The following is a 25100-nucleotide window of genomic DNA, read 5'->3' as shown; positions in this document are numbered from 1 at the left end:
TCAAACATTGTCATTTTAATAAATTATGCTTCCAGAAATGTACAGTCAAGGAGGAGTACAGTTTATGAGTTCGGTATGATAGCGTCCTGTGTATGATAGCGTCCGGTATGAAACAAACAATGAAGAAAGATAAGGGATACAGATATAGCATATACCACAATTCTCAATAGCGTAACACTTGCAACATAAATAATAGCAATTTTACAGCACACAGAGTAAATCAGTAATATATTTTGTTAAGAAACAAATAGAACATAGTCCAGCATTTATACCAGCAATATTCTTCTGCATTGTTAAAAAAATGTCACCTAAACATCTTTGCAATTGCATTTTAAAACATGAGAATGGGATAACAGTAAAAATCATCTGTCATTAATACAATTATTTTAGAAATGCACTTGGCTTATTGTAGTCTAGTTTATTGAAATAGTTTTAGCATATTTGGGATGAATATTTGGCAGGCTCGTGGAGCAGTTTTGTCTGAATATTTATTTTTTAATACATTGTAGTGACACAACAATCATACTAGGAAAATCACATATGTTTATACAAGGAGATTTAAACCCTCTCTTTAAAAACCAAAATATACTAGTCTGTCTGTTTCCACCAGTCCCAGCCGAAGTCACGAGGACCTGTCATTTGGCAAAACCTCAGGTTAAGTGTCCATTGTCACATATGACCCGTGTCACATATGGCCTTGGAACAGTGGATTTGCTGCCTGCCAGGATCTAAGGCCTGTAGATCCTCTGTGAGACACATGTCTATGCTCTATCCAGTCCCATTTCCATCAGTCCCAGCCAAAGTCATGGCCTGTCATTTGGTAAAACTTCATATTGAATGGCCTATAGAACTCCCTGAGCCTGAGCAGCACCTCTGGAGAGATCTGTGGATGAGGCCTTCCCTTAGACTTCCCCAGACAGCGAGGCCTGCTGCTCCCCTCGGGCTTCTTCAGGCAGGGGAAACCCTTGGTCTGGTTGAAGTAGAAGTGTTTGTCCGTGACCACCCTTTTCAGCCCCAGGAAGTCCTGCACCCTGCCCATTTCCCCAGCCGGGTCCGTTACCAGCCGCTCCCCGCTGACGAAGAGGAACTTTGAGAGGGGGAAGTAGCGCAGCCAGTTCTCCAGGTGCTTGGCGTAGATCCCGATGCGCACGGCGCTCCAGGAGGTGTCGATGAGGCCCGTGGTGGAGTTCCGGAAGGTCAGGCTCTGGAAAGACGGAAGACCGGGTTGTTTGGACAGCGTCTGAGTGTAGTCGGACACGGCCCGGGTCACGGGGTCTCGGACCACCACGATCAGCTTGGTATGACGACTCAGGGCGAAGAGACGCCGAGGAGCTTCCTTGGTGACGAAGTAGCTTGGTGTCTTCTCCATGGTGATCTGGCTTTCCAACGTCCGAGGCATCAAGTTTCTGAGAGGAGAGGAGAGAAGAGGAAAGATTTGATTAGTGGTTCCCAAACATTTGGTAAACTGATCCACTAAAAGCTTCAGGGAATGCAACAAACTTTAAGACCTTTGGAACCTGGTTTGTGTGTCATAAACACGACCAAATCTGCTTCCACATGTTTTATATTACAACATTTAATGGAATATTAATATTCCATGCGTTATTGGAGTGTTCCAACCGTCCCCTTTGATGCTCCCCAGCCTTGAGGGCTTCTGATTTAGCTTTGTAATTAGTTGGTTAGGTCTGTGATTACATCAATATAAACATCTACATTAGACGCTGGCCTCGCTGAAATGCATGTCAGATGGAGAGGAAGTCAATGAGTGGGTGCTTAAGGGAAACCACAAAACCATAATAACCAGTGAAAAGTCATTTCCACAGGACTTCCTCCTCCTTCACAAGCCTGTCAGAGCAGCTCTGAGAGCTGGGCTGAGAGCTGGGCTGAGAGCTGGGTTGAGAGATGGGCTGAGAGCTGGGCTGAGCGAAGGCTGCCTGGACAAATACAGTGCCTTCAGAAAGTATTCACACCCCTTGACTTTTTCCACATTTTGTTACGTTATGTTTTTTTTAAATCCCTCATCAATCTACACACAATACCCCATAATGACAAAGCGAAAACAGGGTTTTAGAAGGATTTACATAAGTATTCAGACCCTTTGTTATGAGACTCGAAATTGAGCTCAGGTGAATCCTGTTTCCATTGATCATCCTTGAGATGTGTCTACAACTTGACTGGAGTCCACCTGTGGTAAATTCAAATGATTGGACATGATTTGGAAAGTCATCATTGAGGGAAAGATGAACGGAGCAAAGTACAGAGAAATCCTTGATGAACATCTGCTCTAGAGCGCTCAGGACCTCAGACTGGGGTGAAGGTTCACCTTCCAACAGGACGACAACTCTAAGCACACAGCCAAGACAATGCAGAAGTGGCTTCAGGACAAGACTGAATGTCCTTGAATGGCCCAGTCAGAGCCCGGACTTGAACACGATAGAACATCTCTGGAGAGACCTGAAAATAGCTGTGCAGCGACGCTCCCCATCCAACCTGACAGAGCTTGAGACGATCTGCAGAGAAGAATGGGAAAAACTCCCCAAATATAGGTGTGTCAAGCTTGTAGCCAAGAAGACTCTAGGCTGTAATCAACAAAGTACTGAGTAACAAAGGGTCTGAATATTTTGTATTTTTAATACATTTGCAAAAATGTATAAACACTTGATTTTGCTTTGCCATTGTGTGGCATTGTGTGTAGATTGATGAGGGGGAAACAATTTTATCCATTTAAGAATAAGGCTGTAATGTAACAAAATGTGGAAAAAGTCAAGGGGTCTGAATACTTTCCGAATGCACTGTGTACTATGTCATGCACTGTCTATCGTATACCACTGACACGGCAATAAACTCCCCAACAGACCAGCACCAGTCTGACTCTACTTTAGCCAACAAATGAGAAATAGACTGGCACCCAGGTTAGCAGTAAAAAATCTGATGATGAGCTAAAGAGATGAAAGACAGCTAATAGTCTCCAAATTGTTCAAAATAATAATTATTTAACCATTATTTAACCTTTAAAAATGTGTCCTTTAACAGTTGGAACGTAATGTTGGAACACTATCAAAAGTGGAATCCCAGAAGTTCCATTTTAGAATCCTAAGGACACAAAACAGGAATCCTTCCAACTCTCCTCAGAAAAGGACCACCTTCATTTAATTTAAAATGAGGGGATTCAAATCTCACGGCGGGTTTATGTTTTAGAAATCCAAGCATGAAGGAACGTTCCAACTCCTCAGAAAATCCCTCATTTAATTTCCACGGATGGTTCCCCCCGTAGCATAGCCATGTGGTAGAGACTGAGAGTAGGTCTCAAATGGCGTCCTATTCACTATAGTACGGTGCACTAGGGCTCTGAACAAAATTTGTGCACTCTATAAGGAATAGGGTGCCATTTGAGACGCATTCCAAAAGCTGTCATCAACGTGGTTGGTCTCTGGTCTCTAAATGCAGGGCTCTGGCCTGAGCTGTGTGGGGAACATACTCCTCTCTGATCCAAATCTGACATCCCCACCACGAATGTGCCATGAAGCTAATCCTGAAAACATGGCTTATGTTTTTACAACAGACCACCTCTTTTTTTTTACTACAGCCTGGGTATGAGTGGATATGAGGATCAGGTATATAGACAACACTCATACTACAGTAACGGAATTTGTTAGTTGTTAGGTTTTAGAGAGGATTTATCTCAATTGGATCTCCTGGTTCAATAAAGGTTAAGCAAAAGAAAAAGAAAATCATGTAGATAACGTTTCACCCCAACTAGGCCTATAGCATGTTGATATTAATATTACAATGTAAGAGGTCAAATAGTAACACAGAAAACCTCCTTTCAAGAGCAACAACTCCACTGGGATTCAGCTTTAGAGGGACATATCTCTACACATTCTCTCCTGTCTTCCTGTGTTCTGAACGACTCCCACAGTGGCTGATCAGTTACATAGGACAGCATTGTGCTATAATTCTATCACTTCATAACTCTGTTCATTTCAAGATATAAAGGAGACCATTTTCTTTCCAACTACCACTACAACCCATTACAACTAAAGAATTATACTTATTTAATTTGATACTTCTTTTGCTCTTTCTTTTTGTAAAAAATGTAATGTTTTACAATAATTATTTTGGCCTGCCATACGGAGGTGCCAGGCTGTTTGTGTAGTGAGTACTCAACAGTAACTGAATGTTTAATTCTGACCAAACAGACTAATGGCATCCATGCTGGACTGTCCCGGCTTCCATTGCCATCATGTTTACATTCTTTATTTAAATGTTTTATTTATTTAACCTTTATTTAACAAGGTAAGTCAGTTAATTAAGAACAAATTCTTATTTACAATGATAGCCTACCCCGGGCCAACCCTGGACGACGCTGGGCCAATTGTGTGCCGCCCTATGGGACTCCCAAACACAGCCGGTTGTGATACAGCTTGGAATCGAACCAGGGTCTGTAATGACGCCTCTAGCACTGAGATGCAGTGTCTTAGACCACCGCGCCACCCGGGAGCCCCAAAACCTGTAATCACGTAACTCTCTGGCTACAACACAAACCCAAGCGGGAGGGAGGGAGGGAGAGACACACATTAACCTAGTCAGCCTTATCTCACAGTATTAAAGTGAGACCATATACTAGAGTGTATACCTATTCAACTGCTGTTGTGGTTCTTTATCAAATGTTGTTGCTCTCTGTATGGTTTCCAACGGCAGCCAGGTTAGCGTGGGCTAGCTAAGTGACCTGCTGTTTGTTTTGATCACACCTTAGCCTAGCGGTAGCACGGTTAGCATCTGGAGCAAGAATGCAGGTCAGAGGGTCCACAGATGTGTGTTTATCTCCATAGACCTGCTGTACTCACCGTCTGGGTGGCCCTCAGCTCTATTAGGCCCTGTTGTAAAATACCTCAGGTTAATGGGCTACTGTTTATGACCGTATTGTAGAGACTGAACTAAGTACACCAACCTGAGTGTGTGTCAATGTCATCTCAAAAACAAGGGGAAAAGACAAGCTACACACTAATTGTGGAAACTTTAATGTTGACAAATATTGACTTGATCGTTTTTGTACTAAGTAGGTGAGCTCACTCGTAAAACACAGCATCTGGGCATTAGCATGCGTGTGTGTGTAGGGGCGTCATGCATCTTCAACATCTGTCATTCCTGGGAGAAGAAAATGGAGGCCTCAGGAGTTAGTGAAGAGTAATTAGAAGTCAAAGTCAGCAGGAAACAACAAAGAGACCAATAAAACGTGTGTGTGTGTGTGTGTGTGTGTGTGTGTGTGTGTGTGTGTGTGTGTGTGTGTGTGTGTGTGTGTGTGTGTGTGTGTGTGTGTGTGTGTGTGTGTGTGTGTGTGTGTGTGTGTGTGTGTGCAGTACAGTAGCATAGTAGAGTCTAATGTTGTAACGTACACACCAAGGCTGACGGACTACCCACGCTGGTTTAATACAGCAGCCAGAGAGCGGGGAGAGTTCTATTTGTTGAGGCGGTTTAGGCCTACATCAGTGAGGTAGGTCGGTAAAGAAAGACCTAAAGAATGTGTCTACGAGGGGGAAAAGTGAACATGACAGTTAATACAGAGATTATTACAGCAGGCAACTTGGAGAAGAGTCAGTGGGAAGCGGTCTCACAGTTTCCTCGGGAGAGATAATGACAGTGTAGAGAGAGACAGAAAGAGAGAGACAGAGAGAGAGAGACAGAGAGAGAGAGAGAGAGAGAGAGAGAGAGAGAGAGAGAGAGAGAGAGAGAGCGAGAGAGAGAAAGAGATAGAGACATAGAGACATAGAGAGAGAAAGGGGGAAACAGCTCAAGCCTCCAGACTGTCTACTGCAGGATAAAGCCTGACATTCCAACTCCAGAATTAAAAAGAGAGAGAGAATTGGAGAGATAATAGTGTGAGAGAGAAAGAGACGGGAGAGTATGTGTGAGAGAGAAAGAGACGGGAGAGTATGTGTGAGAGAGAAAGAGACGGGAGAGTATGTGTGAGAGAGAAAGAGACGGGAGAGTATGTGTGAGAGAGAAAGAGACGGGAGAGTATGTGTGAGAGAGAAAGAGACGGGAGAGTATGTGTGAGAGAGAAAGAGACGGGAGAGTATGTGTGAGAGAGAAAGAGACGGGAGAGTATGTGTGAGAGAGCAAGACAGAAAAAAGTGTGCGTTCCTTGCTGTAATTGCACCCCTCCGTCTTATCGAATGGGAAAATCAGCCTGTGTTCCTCTGTGTTCCTGCCTGGCCCACAGTGGGTTAGCTGTTAGCTGTGCGGCTTTATCAGTGGGTGACCATGGGCCAGGGGCCCACACCCTGAGATGAACAGATGAACAGACAAGAGGAGGAGGAAGAGAGAGATGGACAGATAACTGGAGGGTCACTTCCTTCCTCCCTCAGCCTGACCCCAGTGATCTCTCACCAAATTGTGTAGTTACTATAATAATTAGATTGGTTAAATTACTTACAGGGTTTCAGTGTGAAAGCACGCACTGCACTGTAGTCATTCTTTACAAAGAACTACAGAAACCCCGTTTTTAAGAGAACCCCCACCTTTAAAACAGGACTGTACTTCTTGTTCTAAATGAATATTTCACAAGGGCTTCTAATGATTCTCTTGTCCAGGTTGAAGTGTCTTTTTCTGTGCACTTCATAAAACCAAAGCCCTCTTGAACCAAAGTTAAACATTATCATCTAATACTATACATCAAATCAAATCAAATCCAATCACATTTTATTGGTCACATACACATGGTTAAAAGATGTTAATGCGAGTGTAGCGAAATGCTTGTGCTTCTAGTTCCGACCGTGCAGTAATATCTAACAAGTAATCTAACAATTTCACAACAACTACCTTATACACCCAAGTGTAAAGGAATGAATAAGAATATGTACATATAAATATATGGATGAACGATGGCCGAACGGCATAGGCAAGATGCAGTAGATGGTATAGAGTACAGTATATACATGTGAGATGAGTAATGTAGGGGATGTAAACATTATATAAAGTGGCATTGTTTAAAGTGACTAGTGATACATTTACTACATCCAATTTTTAATTATTAAGTGGCTAGAGATTTGAGTCAGTATGTTGGCAGCAGCCACTCAATGTTAGTGATGGCTGTTTAACAGTCTGATGTTCTTGAGATAGAAGCTGTTTTTCAGTCTCTCGGTCCCTGCTTTGATGCACCTGTACTGACCTCGCCTTCTGGATGATAGCGGGGTGAACAGGCAGTGGCTTGGGTGGTTGTTGTCCTTGATGATCTTTTTGGCCTTTCTGTGACATCGGGTGGTGTAGGTGTCCTGCAGGGCAGGTAATTTCCCTCTGTGATGCGTTGTGCAGACCGCACCACCCTCTGGAGAGCCTTACGGTTGTGGGCGGAGCAGTTGCCGTACCAGGCGGTGATACAGCCCGACAGGATGCTCTCGATTGTGCATCTGTAAAAGTTTGTGAGTGTTTTTGGTGACAAGCCAAATTTCTGAGGTTGAAGAGGCGCTGTTGCTGTTGCGCCTTCTTCACCACGCTGTCTTTGTGGATCATTTCAGTTTGTCCGTGATGTGTACGCTGAGGAACTTAAAACTTTCCATCTTCTCCACTACTGTCCCGTCGATGTGGATAGGGGGGTGCTCCCTCTAGTCCACGATCATCTCCTTTGTTTTGTTGACGTTGAGAGTGAGGTTATTTTCCTGACACCACACTCCAAGTGCCCTCACCTCCTCCCTGTAGGCCGTCTAGTCATTGTTGGTAATCAAGCCTACCACTGTAGTGTCGTCTGTAAACTTGATGATTGAGTTGGAGGCGTGCATGGCCACGCAGTCATAGGTGAACAAGGAGTACAGGAGAGGTCTGAGAACACACCCTTGTGGGGCCCCAGTGTTGAGGATCAGCGAAGTGGAGATGTTTCCTACCCTCACCACCTGGGGGCATCCCGTCAGAAAGTCCAGGACCCAATTGCACAGGGTGGGGTTGAGAACCAGGGTCTCAAGCTTAATGAGGAGTTTGGAGGGTACTATGGTGTTAAATGCTGAGCTGTAGTCGATGAACAGCGTTCTTACACCATCACGTTCTGACCTTAGTTCTTTTGTTATTTCTTTGTTTTAGTATGGTCAGGACGTGAGTTGGGTGGGTTATCTATGTTCGTTTTTCTATGTTGTTTTTTTCGTTTGGCCTGGTATGATTCTCAATCAGAGGCAGGTGTCATTGGTTGTCTCTGATTGAGAATCATACTTAGGTAGCCTTTTTTCACCTGGGTTTCGTGGGTGGTTGTCTTCCATGTCTGTGTGTTCCACACGGAACTGTTTCGGTTTTAGTTTGTTCACTTTATTGTTTTGTATTTCAGTGTTCAGTTTTGTTCCATTAAATATTAATCATGAACACTTACCACGCTGCGCTTTGGTCCTCCTCTCTTTCTCCCAAGATCGTTACAGAACCAACCACCCCCAATACAAAACAGGCTACCTAAATATGGCTCCCAATCAGAGACAACGACTAACACCTGCCTCTGATTGAGAACCATATCAGGCCAAACACAGAAACAGAAAAACTAGACAAACAACATAGAATGCCCACTCAGATCACACCCTGACCAAACAAAACATAAAACATACAAAGCAAACTATGGTCAGGGCGTGACATACACAGGTATTCCTCTTGTCCAGATGGGTTAGGGCAGTGTGCAATGTGATTGCGATTGCGTCGTCTGTGGACCTATTGGGGCGGTAAGCAAATTGGAGTGGGTCTAGGCCCTAGACCCTAGACCCACTCCAATTTGCTTACCGCCCCAATAGGTCCACAGACTAGACGGCCTACAGGGAGGAGGTGAGGGCACTTGGAGTGTGGTGTCACGAAAATAACCTCACTCTCAACGTCAACAAAACAAAGGAGATGATCGTGGACTAGAGGGAGCACCCCCCTATCCACATCGACGGGACAGTAGTGGAGAAGATGGAAAGTTTTAAGTTCCTCAGCGTACACATCACGGACAAACTGAAATGATCCACACAGACAGCGTGGTGAAGAAGGCGCAACAGCAACAGCGCCTAGACTCTAGGGTGTCAGGTAGGGTGAAGGTGATATGTTCCTTGACTAGTCTCTCAAAGCACTTCATAATGACGGAAGTGAGTGCTATGGGGCGATAGTCGTTTAGCTCAGTTACCTTAGCTTTCTTTTGAACAGGAACAATAGTGGCCCTCTTGAAGCATGTGGGAACAGAAGACTGGGATAGGAATTGATTGAATATGTCCATAAACACACCAGCAAGCTTGTCTGGGCATTCTCTGAGGATGCGGCTAGGAATGCCGTCTGGGCCAGCAGCCCTGCGAGGGTTAACAAGCAAAATTTTTTACTCACGTTGGCTGCGGTGAAGGAGAGCCTGCAGGTTTTGGTAGCGGGCCGTGTCGGTGGCACTGTATTGTCCTCAAAGCGAGCAAAGAAGCTGTTTAGTTTGTCTGGGGCAAGACATCGGGGTCCGCGACGGGTCTGGTTTTCTTTTTGTAGTCCGTGATTGACTGTAGACCCTGCCACATACCTCTTGTGTCTGAGCCGTCGAATTGCGACTCTACTTTGTCTCTATACTGACGCTTAGCTTGTTTGATTGCCTTGCGGAGGGAATAGCTACACTGTTTGTATTCGGTCATGTTTCCGGTCGCCTTGCCCTGATTAAAAGCAGTGGTTCGCGCTTTCAGTTTTGCGCGAATGCTGCCATCAATCCATGGTTTCTGGTTGGGGAAGGTTTTAATAGTCGCCGGGGGTACAACATCCCCGATGCACTTGCTAATAAACCCGCTCATCGAATCAGCGTATACATCAACGTATACATCAATGTTGTTGTTTGACGCTATCCGGAACATATCCCAGTCCACGTGATCGAAGCAATCTTGAAGCTTGGAATCAGATTGGTCAGACCAGAGTTGAACAGACCTGAGCACGGGCGTTTCCGTTTTTAGTTTCTGTCTATAGGCTGGGAGCAACAAAATGGAGTCGTGGTCAGATTTGCCGAAAGGAGGGCGAGAGAGAGCTTTGTACGTGTCGATGAAGTTAGAGTAACAATGATCCAGGAATTTGCCAGCCTGGGTCGCGCATTCGATATGCTGATAAAATTTAGAGAGCCTTGTTTTCAGATTAACCTTGTTAAAATCCCCAGCTACAATAAATGCAGCCTTGGGATATGTGGTTTCCAGTTTACATAGAGTCCAATGAAGTTCTTTCAGGGCCGTCGAGGTGTCTGCTTGGGGGGGATATACACGACTGTGATAATAATTGAAAAGAATTCTCTTGGTAGATAATGCGATCGGCATTTGATTGTAAGGAATTCTAGGTCAGGTGAACAAAAGGACTTGAGTTCCTGTATGTTGTTATGATCACACCACGACTCGTTAATCATAAGGCATACACCCCCGCACTTCTTACCAAAGAGATGTTTGTTTCTGTCGGCGCGATGCGTGAAGAAACCAGGTGGCTGTACCGACTCTGATAACGTATCCCGAGTGAGGATACGTGAAGCAGAGAATGTTACAATCTCTGATGTCTCTCGGGAAGGCAACCCTTGCTCGGATTTCGTCTACCTTGTTGTCAAGAGACTGGACATTGGCAAGTACTGTAGTATACTCGGGAGCGGTGGGCGATGTGCCCGTCTACGGAGCCTGACCAGAAGACCGCTCCGTCTGCCCCTTCTGCGGCGCCGTTGTTTTGGGTCGCCTGCTGGGATCCAATCCATTGTCCTGGGTGGTGGACCAAACAGAGGATCCGCTTCGGGAAAGTCGTATTCCTGGTCATAATGTTGGTAGATTGATGTTGCTCTTATATCCAATAGTTCCTCCCGGCTGTATGTAATAAGACTTAAGATTTCCTGGGGTAACAGTGTTCGAAATAATACCTAAAAAACTAAATACTGCATAGTTTCCGAAGAACGCGAAGCGAGGCGGCCATCTCTGTTGGCGCCGGATGTGGGTAGCAGGAGGTTGGTGGCACCTTAATTGGGGAGGACGGGCTCGTGTAATGGCTGGAGCGGAATAGGTGGAATGGTATTAAATACATGGAAACCATGTGTTTGATGCCATTCCATTTTATCCGTTCCTGCCATTATAATGAGCGGTCCTCCCCAACAGCCTCCACTGCTATACATCATGCTGCATTACTCTTTCCCCAGTGTCTGCTACCGTAACACTGTTGGTGAGGGAAAAATAAAACGCCCACATTTTTCCATGAATTACCTACCTTTTACAAATTAATTGAAATTCCAAGTACACCTCAGAACTCTCTAATGGACTCCAACCATTGGCCATCTGGCGTCTACCCAACTCTAGACCAATGAGAAGACTCAATACTGGACTGCAGTGAATGCCACTTCCTAAATTGTTAAATGTCCCACTCCTTGTGGTTGTAGCCCATCCTTGACTTGTTTTAGGAATGGGATTACAGTTGGCAGAACACAGGGCTTGCAGCTGCTGGGAAAGATAGTGTTTGTCATTAAGGGGCCAATCCTGACCCAGTAAATTGTGTGTGTGTTTTTGTGTGTAAGAGAAAGAGAAAGAGAGTCTCTAAAATAAACAGCACAACAGAGAGAGAGAGAGTCTCTAAAACACACAGCACAACAGAGAGAGAGAGAGTCTCTAAAACACACAGCACAACAGAGAGAGAGAGAGTCTCTAAAACACACACAGCACAACAGAGAGAGAGAGCAAGTCTCTAAAACACACAGCACAACAGAGAGAGAGAGTCTCTAAAACACACAGCACAACAGAGAGAGAGAGAGTCTCTAAAACACACACAGCACAACAGAGAGAGAGAGAGAGTCTCTAAAACACACATCACAACAGAGAGAGAGAGAGAGAGTCTCTAAAACACACAGCACAACAGAGAGAGAGTCTCAAAAACACACAGCACAACAGAGAGAGAGAGAGAGACTCTCTAAAACACACAGCACAACAGAGAGAGAGAGAGTCTCTAAAACACACACAGCACAACAGAGAGAGAGAGAGAGTCTCTAAAACACACAGCACAACAGAGAGAGAGAGAGAGAGTCTCTAAAACACACAGCACAACAGAGAGAGAGAGAGTCTCTAAAACACACAGAACAACAGAGAGAGAGAGAGTCTCTAAAACACACAGCACAACAGAGAGAGAGAGAGTCTCTAAAACACACAGCACAACAGAGAGAGAGAGTCTCTAAAACACACAGCACAACAGAGAGAGAGAGTCTCTAAAACACACAGCACAACAGAGAGAGAGAGAGAGAGTCTCTAAAACACACAGCACAACAGAGAGAGAGAGTCTCTAAAACACACAGCACAACAGAGAGAGAGAGTCTCTAAAACACACAGCACAACAGAGAGAGAGAGTCTCTAAAACACACAGCACAACAGAGAGAGAGAGTCTCTAAAACACACAGCACAACAGAGAGAGAGAGAGAGTCTCTAAAACACACAGCACAACAGAGAGAGAGAGTCTCTAAAACACACAGCACAACAGAGAGAGAGAGAGAGTCTCTAAAACACACAGCACAACAGAGAGAGTCTCTAAAACACACAGCACAACAGAGAGAGAGAGTCTCTAAAACACACAGCACAACAGAGAGAGAGAGAGAGGGTCTCTAAAACACACAGCACAACAGAGAGAGAGAGAGTCTCTAAAACACACGTCACAACAGAGAGAGAGAGTCTCTAAAACACACAGCACAACAGAGAGAGAGAGTCTCTAAAACACACAGCACAACAGAGAGAGAGAGAGAGTCTCTAAAACACACAGCACAACAGAGAGAGAGAGAGTCTCTAAAACACACAGCACAACAGAGAGAGAGAGTCTCTAAAACACACAGCACAACAGAGAGAGAGAGTCTCTAAAACACACAGCACAACAGAGAGAGAGTGTCTCCAAAACACACAGCACAACAGAGAGAGAGTCTCTAAAACACACAGCACAACAGAGAGAGAGAGAGTCTCTAAAACACACAGCACAACAGAGAGAGAGAGTCTCTAAAACACACAGCACAACAGAGATAGAGAGAGAGAGTCTCTAAAACACACAGCACAACAGAGAGAGAGAGAGTCTCTAAAACACACAGCACAACAGAGGGAGAGAGAGAGTCTCTAAAACACACAGCACAACAGAGAGAGAGTCTCTAAAACACACAGCACAACAGAGAGAGAGAGAGTCTCTAAAACACACAGCACAACAGAGAGAGAGAGTCTCTAAAACACACAGCACAACAGAGAGATAGAGTCTCTAAAACACACAGCACAACAGAGAGAGAGAGAGAGAATCTCCAAAACACACAGCACAACAGAGAGAGAGAGAGTCTCTAAAACACACAGCACAACAGAGAGCGAGAGTCTCTTAAAAACACAGCACAACAGAGAGAGAGAGTCTCTAAAACACACAGCACAACAGAGAGAGAGAGAGAGTCTCTAAAACACACAGCACAACAGAGAGAGAGAGAGAGAGAGTCTCTAAAACACACAGCACAACAGAGAGAGAGAGAGAGAGTCTCTAAAACACACAGCACAACAGAGAGAGAGTCTCTAAAACACACAGCACAACAGAGAGAGAGAGAGTCTCTAAAACACACAGCACAACAGAGAGAGAGAGAGAGTCTCTAAAACACACAGCACAACAGAGAGATAGAGTTTCTAAAACACACAGCACAACAGAGAGAGAGAGAGAGAGAGTCTCTAAAACACACAGCACAACAGAGAGAGAGAGAGTCTCTAAAACACACAGCACAACAGAGAGGGTGAGAGAGCGATGTCGGCATATGAGAAAGCATTTCTTTGGTTTTCAGATTTCTTTTTTTGAACTTCCTAGATAATGTTCACGTTCCGAACTGAAAAGGACAGAGTTCTCCTTCAGACAGAGTTCTCATTTTAATCAGTCACATTTCCTCACAATTAAACATAACTATTGTCCAGGAAACTCATTTTGTTTTCATAGAAAGGTGTGTTCCTATGATTCCTATAGCGAGTCTACATTCTCACGCTCTCTCCACTTCACCCTCACCCTTCTGCCCCCCTTACCCTCTCACCCACCCCGCCAGACGGTCAGTCGGTCAGTCAGTCAGACATTAAACAGAGATGGTCAGGCAGGGCAGAAGGCAGAGGCCACGGCTGAGACAACAATACACACTGAGCTGTCAATGATTCACCAGCCTCTCCAGACAGGCTAAAACAGAAGATGGTATGCTGGGTGATGTGGGTAGAGGGTCAACCTAAAGGGTCCTGGGTAAAATTATGCGCCAGACAGCTCCTGGATGAATTATAATCCAACCACCTTGTTGATAGACGAGGGCAAATAAGCAGACTCTGATTGGAACTGGGCCCTGGTTAACATACGTTTAGACAGTTTGAAGTGTAGGGATTCATCCCTTGTGTAACTAAGCAGAGCAGCTCTGGTGTTGGTGCAAAAACAAAGCTGCCCTTTTCGACTGTCACACTTGTATCACTATCCTACAGTCGCTACAATGACTAGGCCTACTACAGTCTCTGATAACAAAAATGTCATTAGTCCACAAATGAATAATCACAGCTTTACAGAAAACAGAAGACATTTCCCTCTGGTTTTCAGCGCTGACTGGGTGTGTATTATGGTTCCAAAGAGGTGTAGTGCTATGTGAGGTTGTTATAGCTGTGACATTCATCTTGCTGTGACAGGGACATGGGAGGATGAGGTCGGGAGGGACGGAGTGGGGGATCATTTTTTACACTCCACCAAACATGAACCCTAATCAGTCACTGTAATCTGGGAGCCATGTTAGAGACCTGCGGACTGACAGGAATCCAGGCTACTGGATCAATACTGGCATTGCTCCGTTGCTCTATCTGTTTCAAATGGATTCGTTTTTAATGAGGGGAAAGAAGGTAGAAAAGGCTAGTGAAAACATCTCTGGGTTAGTCTTACATTATTATAGTAAATGAGCATCCAAGTAGCCTACATCTGCTAGTTAAAAAATAAACATACCTTTTTGTCACACTGAGCTTAGCAATTCCACAACAATATTAATATACAGTATGTGCGAATGCAGCAGTAATTGGTAAACTGTATAGGGAACACCGTTTGAACTAAGTCCCTTTGAACTAATACATTGCCATGTAGTTCTATTCACTGAGCAAATGATCAGTTAGCTAATCATGTATATAGACCTAATTAGGTTAGGCATCTGGCTATTGAGGACATTGGTTTGGAAGAGTCAGTCCCTTGTTCTATCACACTAAGAGGGTTGGAAAGGAAGTCCAATGGACTTTTCCATTTGTCCAATACTAAATACTCATATTGTTATCACTTTCACATCTCCTATACATGTCCCTTTATTTCATTAACTATCATCTGATTGGATAGGGCATAACATATGGAAGGTGAAAGGTCGTCCAATGACGAGCTGTCAAAATATTGAGTTGAGCGTTTAGGTTTTTCTCCAGATTGAAATTCCATACCCATCCCAACCCAATTTATCAAATCATGTTTGATTATTCAGTTATATTCCCCCCATTTCATTTTGCATATTGACATCAGTCTTGAAGACATTCCTTTGGTTTCTTGAAAGCATGCCATGCATGTATTGTAGATCTCTCTTTGACCTTACACCGCCATAGCCTGAAATAATGACACAGACTAGCCGACCAGTGGACCTTGTCAGGGAAACAAAGTCTCCTTTGTTCAGTCCAATTCTATATATTTGATTTATTTCAGAGACACTTTGACCATGAAAGGCCCTCCCAAAACCTTTTCGTTGGGCCAAAGAACTCTCTCTCTCTGTCTCTAACACTATTTCAAAACCTTCAAAATGTGCCTGGGAATTCAGCAGTGGAAGAATCAAGAAATAAGAGCTGGACATTCCTGTCTGCATACTGTGATCAATGCTAAACTGAATTATGCAAGAAAATATACTTCTGAAGAACCCTCAATCCCCACACGTTTCAAAGTCTTCACAGTATGTGTAGGGTATAAATGTCGGTGGTTGAAGGATCAACGACACCTTGTCAACAAGATTGAATATTCAGCAGTTAAGGAACCTCCCCTGCAGTGCCCTGGTAAAGGTACCAACAGCTCAATCAATAGGAAACCCTAGTTTAACACATCAATATTGGAAATGACATCTACAGTATATATAATGGATATTCATGCTGTCATGAAAAGGTGTGGTTTAATGGTGGATCGCAGAGTAGAATGGGGAGAGGGAGATGTGACACTTGACTGGGTTGGATCTCAAACGCTTAGGCTACTTGCACACATGCAATGGAAACACACACACACACACACACACACACACACACACACACACACACACACACACACACACACACACACACACACACACACACACACACACACACACACACACACACACACAGAAAGAGTAGAAAGAGCTAAACCCTTTAAACATGTCCTCTCCCACAAAGCCACATAACCATTTCCAAATGCATCGAGAGGCCAAGTTTTTTCCACATATAAGCATTTCTTCTAAAACAATTTGCCAAATGCTTCTTTTTAACATGTCCATGTGTTTTATTTGGTTACTAACTGAAGACAGGGGACAGTGTTCATTTTCAAACTCAGCAGTGTAATAATACACTTTGAAATGAAGAGCTCTATCAAATTACATAATGTTTAAGTGATACTTTCAAGTCCAGTCTGAATGCTTTATGCTGCTGTCTTAAATGGTGCCTGGAGTGGTTCCAGTCCAGTAATGAATGTATATCCAATGGGTTTTTAGCTGGTAATGATGGCGCTGGTAATGATAAGGGATTAGACTGACTGATTTGGGTGCTTTGACACTATTCTCATTACTCCAACACAGCACTACATACTTCGTCTTAGATAAGAACCAATAAACCATCACACCCTTAGGCACAGATCTAGGATCAGCTTTCCCTCCCCTAATCCTAACCTTTACCATTAGTGGAAAATACCCAATACTGACTTTAGATCAGAGCCTTGGCTTGGGGCAACTTCACCCTACACTGACAAGCTGGTACTCCACAACGTGAGCTGTCTGAGCTAATGCCTGACCTGTCATTACAGCAGGCCAATCCACACAGTGTTGACAATGCTTGTCGTCAGATTAGGAAAGACTAAAACCACACTTATGAGACAGAAGAGAGACTAGAGAGCTGCTGTGCAGCTGCAACAAAGCACTACATGGATTGTGACGGTGTTAAAAGATGTGTTAGAAGGTCACTGGTCTCCCAACACCATCAAAGGCTGTAGCCAGTAACTGTTGTAGTGCCACAATGTAGGCTACTACCTAATCATCTGCCTGGCCTCACAAACTACACTGAATAAAAATATAAACACAAAATGCAACAATTTCCAAGATTTTACTGAGTTACAGTTCATATAAGGAAATCAGTCAATTGAAATAAATTCATTAAACCCTAATCTATGGACTTCACATGACTGGGAATACAGATGTGCATCTGTTGGTCACAGATACCTTAAAAAAAGGTAGGGGCGTGGATCCAAAAACAATGCATCGCGACACATCTCCTTCGCGTAGAGTTAATCAGGCTGGTGACTGTGGCCTCTGGAATGTTGTCCCACTCCTCTTCAATGACTGTGCAAAGTTGCTGGATATTGGCGGGAACTAGAACACGCTGTCGTACGTGTCGATCTAGAGCAGTGGTTCCCAAACTTTTTATAGTCAAACATTCAACCTCCAGGTGTGTACCCCCTCTAGCAATTTCGATGAGGCTCTCTTGTTCAGATATCGGTAAGTGGATAGGAGGCAGGGCATGAAAGGGATAACGAATCCAGTTGTTTGTGTCACCCGTTTCAGGAAAGTATCTGCATAATTGCGCACCCAGCTCAATAAGGTGCTTCGCTATATTACATCTGAAATTATCTGTAAGCTTGAGTTCATTTGCACACAAAAAATACAATGATGGAAAGACCTGTGTGTTGTCCTTGTTAATGCAGACAGAATAGAGCCCCAACTTCTTAGCTGCTGAGAGTCCCTGTAATCCTGGATTCTGATCATTCAGGCGAGAAAAAACATCACCCAGATAGGCCAGTCGTGTGAGAGACTCGTCATCATGCAAGTGGTCAGACAAGTGAAAATTATGGTCAGTTAAGAAAACTTTAAGCTTGTCTCTCAGTTTTAAAAAGAATTCTCAATTCTTTGCCACTTGATAACCAGCTCACTTCTGTATGTTGTAAAAGTGTTACAAGGCCGTTGCCCATATCATTGCATAATACAGAAAATACACAAGAGTTCAGGGGCCTTGCTTTGACAAAGTTAACCATTTTCACTGAAGTGTCCAACACGTCTTTCAAGCTGTCAGGCATTCCCTTGGCAGCAAGAGCCTCTCGGTGGATGCTGCAGTGTATCCAAGTGGCGTCGGGAGCAACTGCTTGCACGCACGTTACCACTCCACCATGTCTTCCTGTCATGGCTTGTGTGCCATCAGTACAATTACCAACACATCTTGACCACGAAGTCCATTTGATGTCACAAAGCTGTCCAGTACTTTAAAAATATCCTCACATGTTGTCCTGGTTTCCAGAGGTTTGCATAAGAGTATGTCTTCCTTAATTGACCCCTCATAAACGTAACGGATATATACCATGAGCTGTGCCATTCTCGCCACGTCTGTTTACTCATCCAGCTGTAACGCATATAATTCACTGGCTTGTATGCGAAGCAGAAATGGTTTCAAAACATCTCCTGCCATGTCACTGATGCATCATGAAACAGTGATGTTTGATGAAGGCATTGTCTGTATCGTTTTTTGGGCCTTTTCCCCCAGGATTGTCCCAGGCATATCCGCGGCAGCAGGAAAAATTAAGTCCTCTACAATAGTATGGGGCTTGCCTGTCCTAGCCACTCAGTAGCTCACTATATGAAACGCTTCTAGCCCCTTCTTATTAATGGTATCTGTTGCTTTTATACATGTCTTACTACTCGAAAGTCATCTTTATTCTCGCTCAAAAAACTCCTGTGGCTAATTTTTCAAATTGTCATGTTTCGTTTCTAAATGTTTGCACAAGAGTGAAGGTTTCCTGCGAGAGAGTAACGGTCAATGTGATTGGATGTTAATAACTTGACGAGGCTACCTGTATTTGACATTGTGTTGTTATTTCGCTGAACACTAGATGGTTTCATTTTATTTTGGGCTGTGAAACGACGCTACTCAGGCAAGAAAAAAATCTCATCCAAATGTATAGCCCCGTTGGAAAATATAAATGTACTGTTTGAAAATGTGACGAAAAAAATATGTATATTTGGCGTACCCACAACGGCATTGTGCGTACCCCAGTTTGGGAATACCTGATCTAGAGCATTTCAAACACGCTCAATGGGTGATATGTCTGGTGAGTATGCAGGCCATGGAAGAACTGTGTCATTTTCAGCTTCCAAGAATTGTGTACAGATTCTTGCGACATGGGGACATGTATTATCGTGCTGAAACATGAGGTGATGGTGGCGGAAGAGTGGCACTACAATGAGCCTCAGGATCTCATCACAGTATCTCTGTGCATTCAAATTGCTATTTGTCCAGAGCTTATCCCTGCCCATACTACAACCCCAACGCTACCATGGGGCACTCTGTTCACAATGTTGACATCAGCAAACCGCTCGCCCACACGAGGCCATCTCCCCAGTACAGCTGATACTGGGATTCATCTGTGAAGAGTGTGCCAGTGGCCATTGAAGGGGAGCATTTGCCCACTGAAGTCGGTTAAGACGCTGAACTGCAGTCAGGTCAAATCAAATCAAATTGTATTAGTCACATGCACCAAATACAACAGGTGTAGACCTTACAGTGAAATGCTTACTTACGAGCCCCTAACTTACAATGTAGTTTTAACACTATATTACAATTTAGTTTTGACACTATATACAGGGGGGTACTGGTACAGAGTCAATGTGCAGGGCCACCGGATAGTTGAGGTAATGTGTACATGTAGGTAGAGTTATTAAAGTGACTATGCATAAATGATAACAACAGAGAGTAGCAGTGGTGTAAAGGGGGGGGCAATGCAAATAGTCTGGCTAGCCATTTGATTAGCTGTTCAGGAGTCTTATGGCTTGGAGGAAGAATCTGTTTAGAAGCCTCTTGGACCTAGACTTGGTGTTCCGGTACTGCTTGCCATGTGGTAGCAGAGAGAACAGTCTATGACTAGGGTGGCTGGAGTCTTTGACAATTTTTAGGGCCTTCCTCTGACACAGCCTGGTATAGAGGTCCTGTATGGCAGGAAGCTTGGCCCCAGTGCTGTACTGTGTCTTTCGCACTACCCTCTGTAATTCCTTGCGGTCGGAGGCCGAGCAGTTGCCATACCAGGAAGTGATGCAACCAGTCAGAATGCTCTCGATGGTGCAGCTGTGGAACCTTTTGAGGATCTGAGGACCCAATGCCAAATCTTTTCAGTTTCCTGAGGGCGGAATAGTTTTTTTTTGTGCCCTCTTCATGACTGTCTTGGTGTGCTTGGACCATGACAGTTTGTTGGTGATGTGGACACCAAGGAACTTGAAGCTCTCAACCTGCTCCCCTGCATCCCCGTCGATGAGAATGGGGGTGTGCTCGGTCCACTTTTTCCTGTAGTCCACAATCATCTCCTTTGTCTTGATCACGTTGAGGGAGAGTTTGTTGTCCTGGCACCACACGGCCAGGTCTCTGATCTCCTCCCTATAGGCTGTCTCATCATTGATCAGGCTTAGCACTGTTGTATCATCGGCAAACTTAATGATGGTGTTGGAGTCGTGCCTGGCCATGCAGTCATGAGTGAACAGGGAGTACAGGAGGGGACTGAGCACGCACCCCCGTGGGGCCCCTGTGTTGAGGATCAGTGTGGCAGATGTGTTGTTACCTACCCTTACCACCTGGGGGTGGCCCGTCAGGAAGTATAGGATCCAGTTGCAGAGGGAGGTGTTTAGTCCCAGGGTCCTTAGCTTAATGATGAGCTTTGAGGGCACTATGGTGTTGAACGCTGAGCTGTAGTCAATGAATAGCATTCTCACAGAGGTGTTCCTTTTGTCCAGGTGGGAAAGGGCAGTGTGGAGTGCAATAGAGATTGCATCATCTGTGGATCTGTTGGGGCAGTATGCAAATTTGAGTGGGTCTAGGTTTCTGGGATAATGGTGTTGATGTGAGCCATGACCATCCATTCAAAGCACTTCATGGCTATGACGTGAGTGCTATGGGTCGGTAGTCATTTAGGCAGGTTACCTTAGTGTTCTTGGGCACTGGCACTATGGTGGTCTGCATAAAACCTGTTGTTATTACAGACTCAGACAGGGAGAGGTTCAAAATGTCAGTGAAGACACATGCCAGTTGGTCAGCGCATGCTCGCGGTACACGTCCTGGTAATCCGTCTGGCCCTGCGGCCTTGTGAATGTTGACCTGTTTAAAGGTCTTACTGGCATCGGCTGCGGAGAGCGTGATCACACAGTCTTCCGGAACAGCTGGTGCTCTCATGCATGTTTTAGTGTTATTTGCCTCGAAGCGAGCATAGAAGTTATTTAGCTCGTCTGGTAGGCTCGTGTCACTGGGCAGCTCTCGGCTGTGCTTCCCTTTGTAGTCTGTAATGGTTTGCAAGCCCTGCCACATCCAACAAGCGTCAGAGCCAGTGTAGTATGATTCGATCTTAGTCCTGTATTGACACTTTGCCTGTTTGATGGTTCATCGGAGGGCATAGTGGGATTTCTTATAAGCTTCCGGGTAAGAGTCCCGCTCCTTGAAAGCGTCAGCTCTAGCCTTTAGCTCAGTGCAGATGTTGCCTGTAATCATGGCGTCTGGTTGGGGTATTTACGTACAGTCACTGTGGGGACGACATCCTCGATGCACTTATTGATGAAGCCAGCGACTGATGTGGTGTACTCCTCAGTGCCATCGGAGGAATCCCGGGACATATTGTAGTCTGTTCTGGAAAAACAGTCCTGTTGTTTAGCATCTGCTTCATCTAACCACTTATTTATTGATCTAGTCACTGGTTCTTCCTCCTTCAATTTTTGCTTGTAAGCAGCAATCAGGAGGATATAATTATGGTCAGATTTGCCAAATGGAGGGCGAGAGAGAGCATTGTATGTGTCTCTGTGTGTAAGTCCCCGGCTACTAGGAGTGCCGCCTCTGGGTGAATGTTTTCTTGTTTGCTTATGATACAGCTCATTCAATGTTGTCTTAGTGCCAGCCTCTGACTGTGGTGGTATGTAAACAGCTACGAAAAATACAGATGAAAACTCTCTAGATAGATAGTGTAGTCAACAGCTTGTCATGAGATACTCTACATCAGTCAAGCAATAGCTTGAGACTTCCTTAGATATCGTGCACCAGCTGTTATTTACAAAAATGCATAGTCTGCAGCCCCTTGTCTTACCAGACGCCACTGTTCTGTCCTGCTGGTGCAGTGTATAACCAGCCAGCTGTATGTTGATAGTGTCAAGCATTAGATGTTACAGTTTTGAATGTCCCATTGGTACTGTAGTTTAATCTTCTGCGTAGGTCATCTATTTTATTGTCCAAAGATTGCACGTTTGCTAGCAGAATGGAAGGAAGTGGGGGTTTATTTGATCGCCTACGAATTCTCAGAAGGCAGCCCGCCCGCCGACCCATTTTTCTCTGCCTCCTCTTCACGCAAATCAAGGCTGATCTTGGCCTGTTCCCGAGAAAGCAGTATATCAATCGCGTCAGGCTCATCAGACTCGTTAAAGGAAAAAAAGGATTCTGCCAGTCCGTGGTGAGTAAGAGATAAGAGATGGTAGCGGCAACATTATGTACAAACTAAGTAAAAAAATGAGTTACAAACAACACAAATAAACGAACAGAAAAACACAATCGGTTGGGGACACGTAAAACGTCTGCCTTCTTCTCCGGCTTCTTCTCACCAGGTCAAGACCCAGGCGAGGACGACGAGCACGCAAATGAGCTTCCCTGAGACGGTTTCTGATAGTTTGTGCAAAAACTCTTTGGTTGTGCAAACCTTGCATCAATTATCTGGGTGGCTGGTCTCAGACGATCACGCAGGTGAAGAAGTAGGATGTGGACGTCCTGGTCTGGCGTGATTGCACGTGATCTGCGGCTGTGAGGTACTGCCAAATTCTCTAAAACAACGTTGGAGGCGGCTTATGGCAGAGAAATTAACATTCAATTCTCTGGCAACAGCTCTGGTGGACATCACAATTGCATACTCTCTCAAAACTTCAGATATCTGTGGCATTGTGTTGTGTGACAAAACTGCACATTTTATAGTGGCCTTTTATTGTCCCCAGCACAAGGTGCACCTGTGTAATGATTATGCTGTTTAATCAGTTTCTTGATATGCCACACCTGTCAGGTGGATGGGTTATCTTGGCAAAGGAGAAATGCTCACTAACAGGGATGTAAACAAATTTGTGCACAAAATATGAGAGAAATACGCTTTTTGTGCGTATGGAACATTTCTGCGATCTTTTATTTCAGCTCATGAAACATGGGACCAACATTTTATATGTTGCGTTTTATATTTTTGTTCATTATATAGTAATTATAGTGAAAGACAGTACAGTCAGGTAACTTGCAGAAGACGTAGGTTACACTGTCAATGCTTAGAAAGAGTACTGTACATCATTATAGGCATTTTTCTGTGTAATCCTGATTTCTTTAGTAAAAAATAATAGGTGTATGCTTGGAGACTTTCATCCCTCCATTGACGCTGTTTACATTTGTACCCATCGTCTGCAATATTCATGAACAGACTGTATTGATTTCTCCCTCTTCTTGGCTCTGTGTCACATCCTTATGTGCTCTCCTGCCTTCTGCCTAACCAGGTGATATGGGTGACATGTGAGGGCTCCCCAGGGACACACAGGGACAGACACTTAGAAATGCAGCACATCACGTCAACAAACAGCATTTTATTGGCAGGGGACTGAATACCCCGTCGAACCAAGGGGCTCTGAATGAGGATCCTTATTTGGCGTTAGGGGATATTAATGAAGTGACACTGAAGTAAGCAGGGGAAGATAGGAGCCTGTTCAGGAGAGTTGATCAATGGCAAAAATAAGGCACCAAAATATACACCTGATATACAGTAAATCCACAGACATTGTTCTCTTTTGGTGGCTGTGATGACAGGCAGTTTCACACAATATTTTGGGATGAATTATGACTAAATTATGACTTGTGATTTACCATGTCACAGTGCAATAACATAATTTTACCTGGGTATCAGGTAATCTGCATTGACTGATTCAAGTGAAACATTAGGCTATTTATTATAGAAAATCAGATCTCTTTCCATTTTTTGGGCCATATTCAATATGTTTTCACTGCTATTGTAAATTAAAGCATACAAGAAGAAACAGATTTAATTAAAATTCAAAACAACCCTTACTCACCTGTACCATTCCAATCCGTTATCATAGAACCTGTCGAAGAAGTGGGGTTCGGCGCCCACAGCTCTGACATCCGGGTGAATGCGCAGAAACTCCAGAAGCGCGCGCGTGCCTCCTTTCTTTACTCCGATGATTATTGCCTGTGGAAAAGTTTTACTACCGAAGTTATTGGCTATAGAGATGTTGTTATCCGGTCGCAGTTCGTTATCATTGCCCTGCAAGAGTGAGTCAACACTGTCAAAGCCGGGGAGTTCGCGAACAACCGAGCCGGGAGAACTGTTCTTGTGCGGGTCGAGATTTTGCTGCTTCAGTCCATCATTTAGGCCTAAGATTTTGTTGATAAAAGTTTTCTGTTGGTCATATACAGGTCTAGGTAAGGATTCACAGTACCCAGAGAGACAGTAAAATAAGTAAGTGAAAATGATGATCATGGTAAGGAAGACGGAAAGTTTGGACTGCGCCTTCAGGTGTCCAAAGTTGAACACAGCTCTCCATTTGCTACATCCCATGAGTCGCTATACTGAGCTGGAGGGTAACACGCAGAAAACATGCCTTTTTAAATTAGATAAGTTCAATGCGTTTTAAAATAAAGATTAGGCCTGGTCTTTCTTTATAAAGTTACCCATAAAAACATCCTTCTTGATGAAGTCGTACCATTACGCACTTTAAAAAAATCCATGAATACGTTTGATCATCCACTTCATAACACATAACTCTAGTTTAAATAAATATTTGTAGGCCTAACTGTGTCAATGTCAACTTGTCCAAAGTGCACAGTGCTCAGAGAAACGGAGTTTGTCCCCTCTTGCTCCCTGCTCCTCTCCCTTGG

At 44.2% G+C, this 25100-nt stretch overlaps 1 protein-coding gene across 1 annotated transcript; it reads right to left on the bottom strand.

Annotated features, from left to right (window-relative positions):
- LOC129828935 (heparan sulfate glucosamine 3-O-sulfotransferase 6-like) lies at nucleotides 1-25100 on the bottom strand. The gene is made up of 2 exons (XM_055890260.1): nucleotides 24275-25100; nucleotides 1-1406 (listed from the first exon to the last, which is right to left on the bottom strand). Exons 1-2 carry the CDS (start codon nucleotides 24778-24780, stop codon nucleotides 788-790), a joined length of 1125 nt encoding a protein of 374 aa, XP_055746235.1. The 5' UTR covers nucleotides 24781-25100; the 3' UTR covers nucleotides 1-787.

The sequence above is a fragment of the Salvelinus fontinalis genome, chromosome 30 (assembly GCF_029448725.1).
Source record: "Salvelinus fontinalis isolate EN_2023a chromosome 30, ASM2944872v1, whole genome shotgun sequence".
In the NCBI taxonomy this organism is placed as follows: Eukaryota; Metazoa; Chordata; class Actinopteri; order Salmoniformes; family Salmonidae; genus Salvelinus; species Salvelinus fontinalis.
The sequence above is the reverse complement of the archived record's forward strand: the minus strand, read 5'-3'. Positions and strand labels throughout refer to the sequence as shown.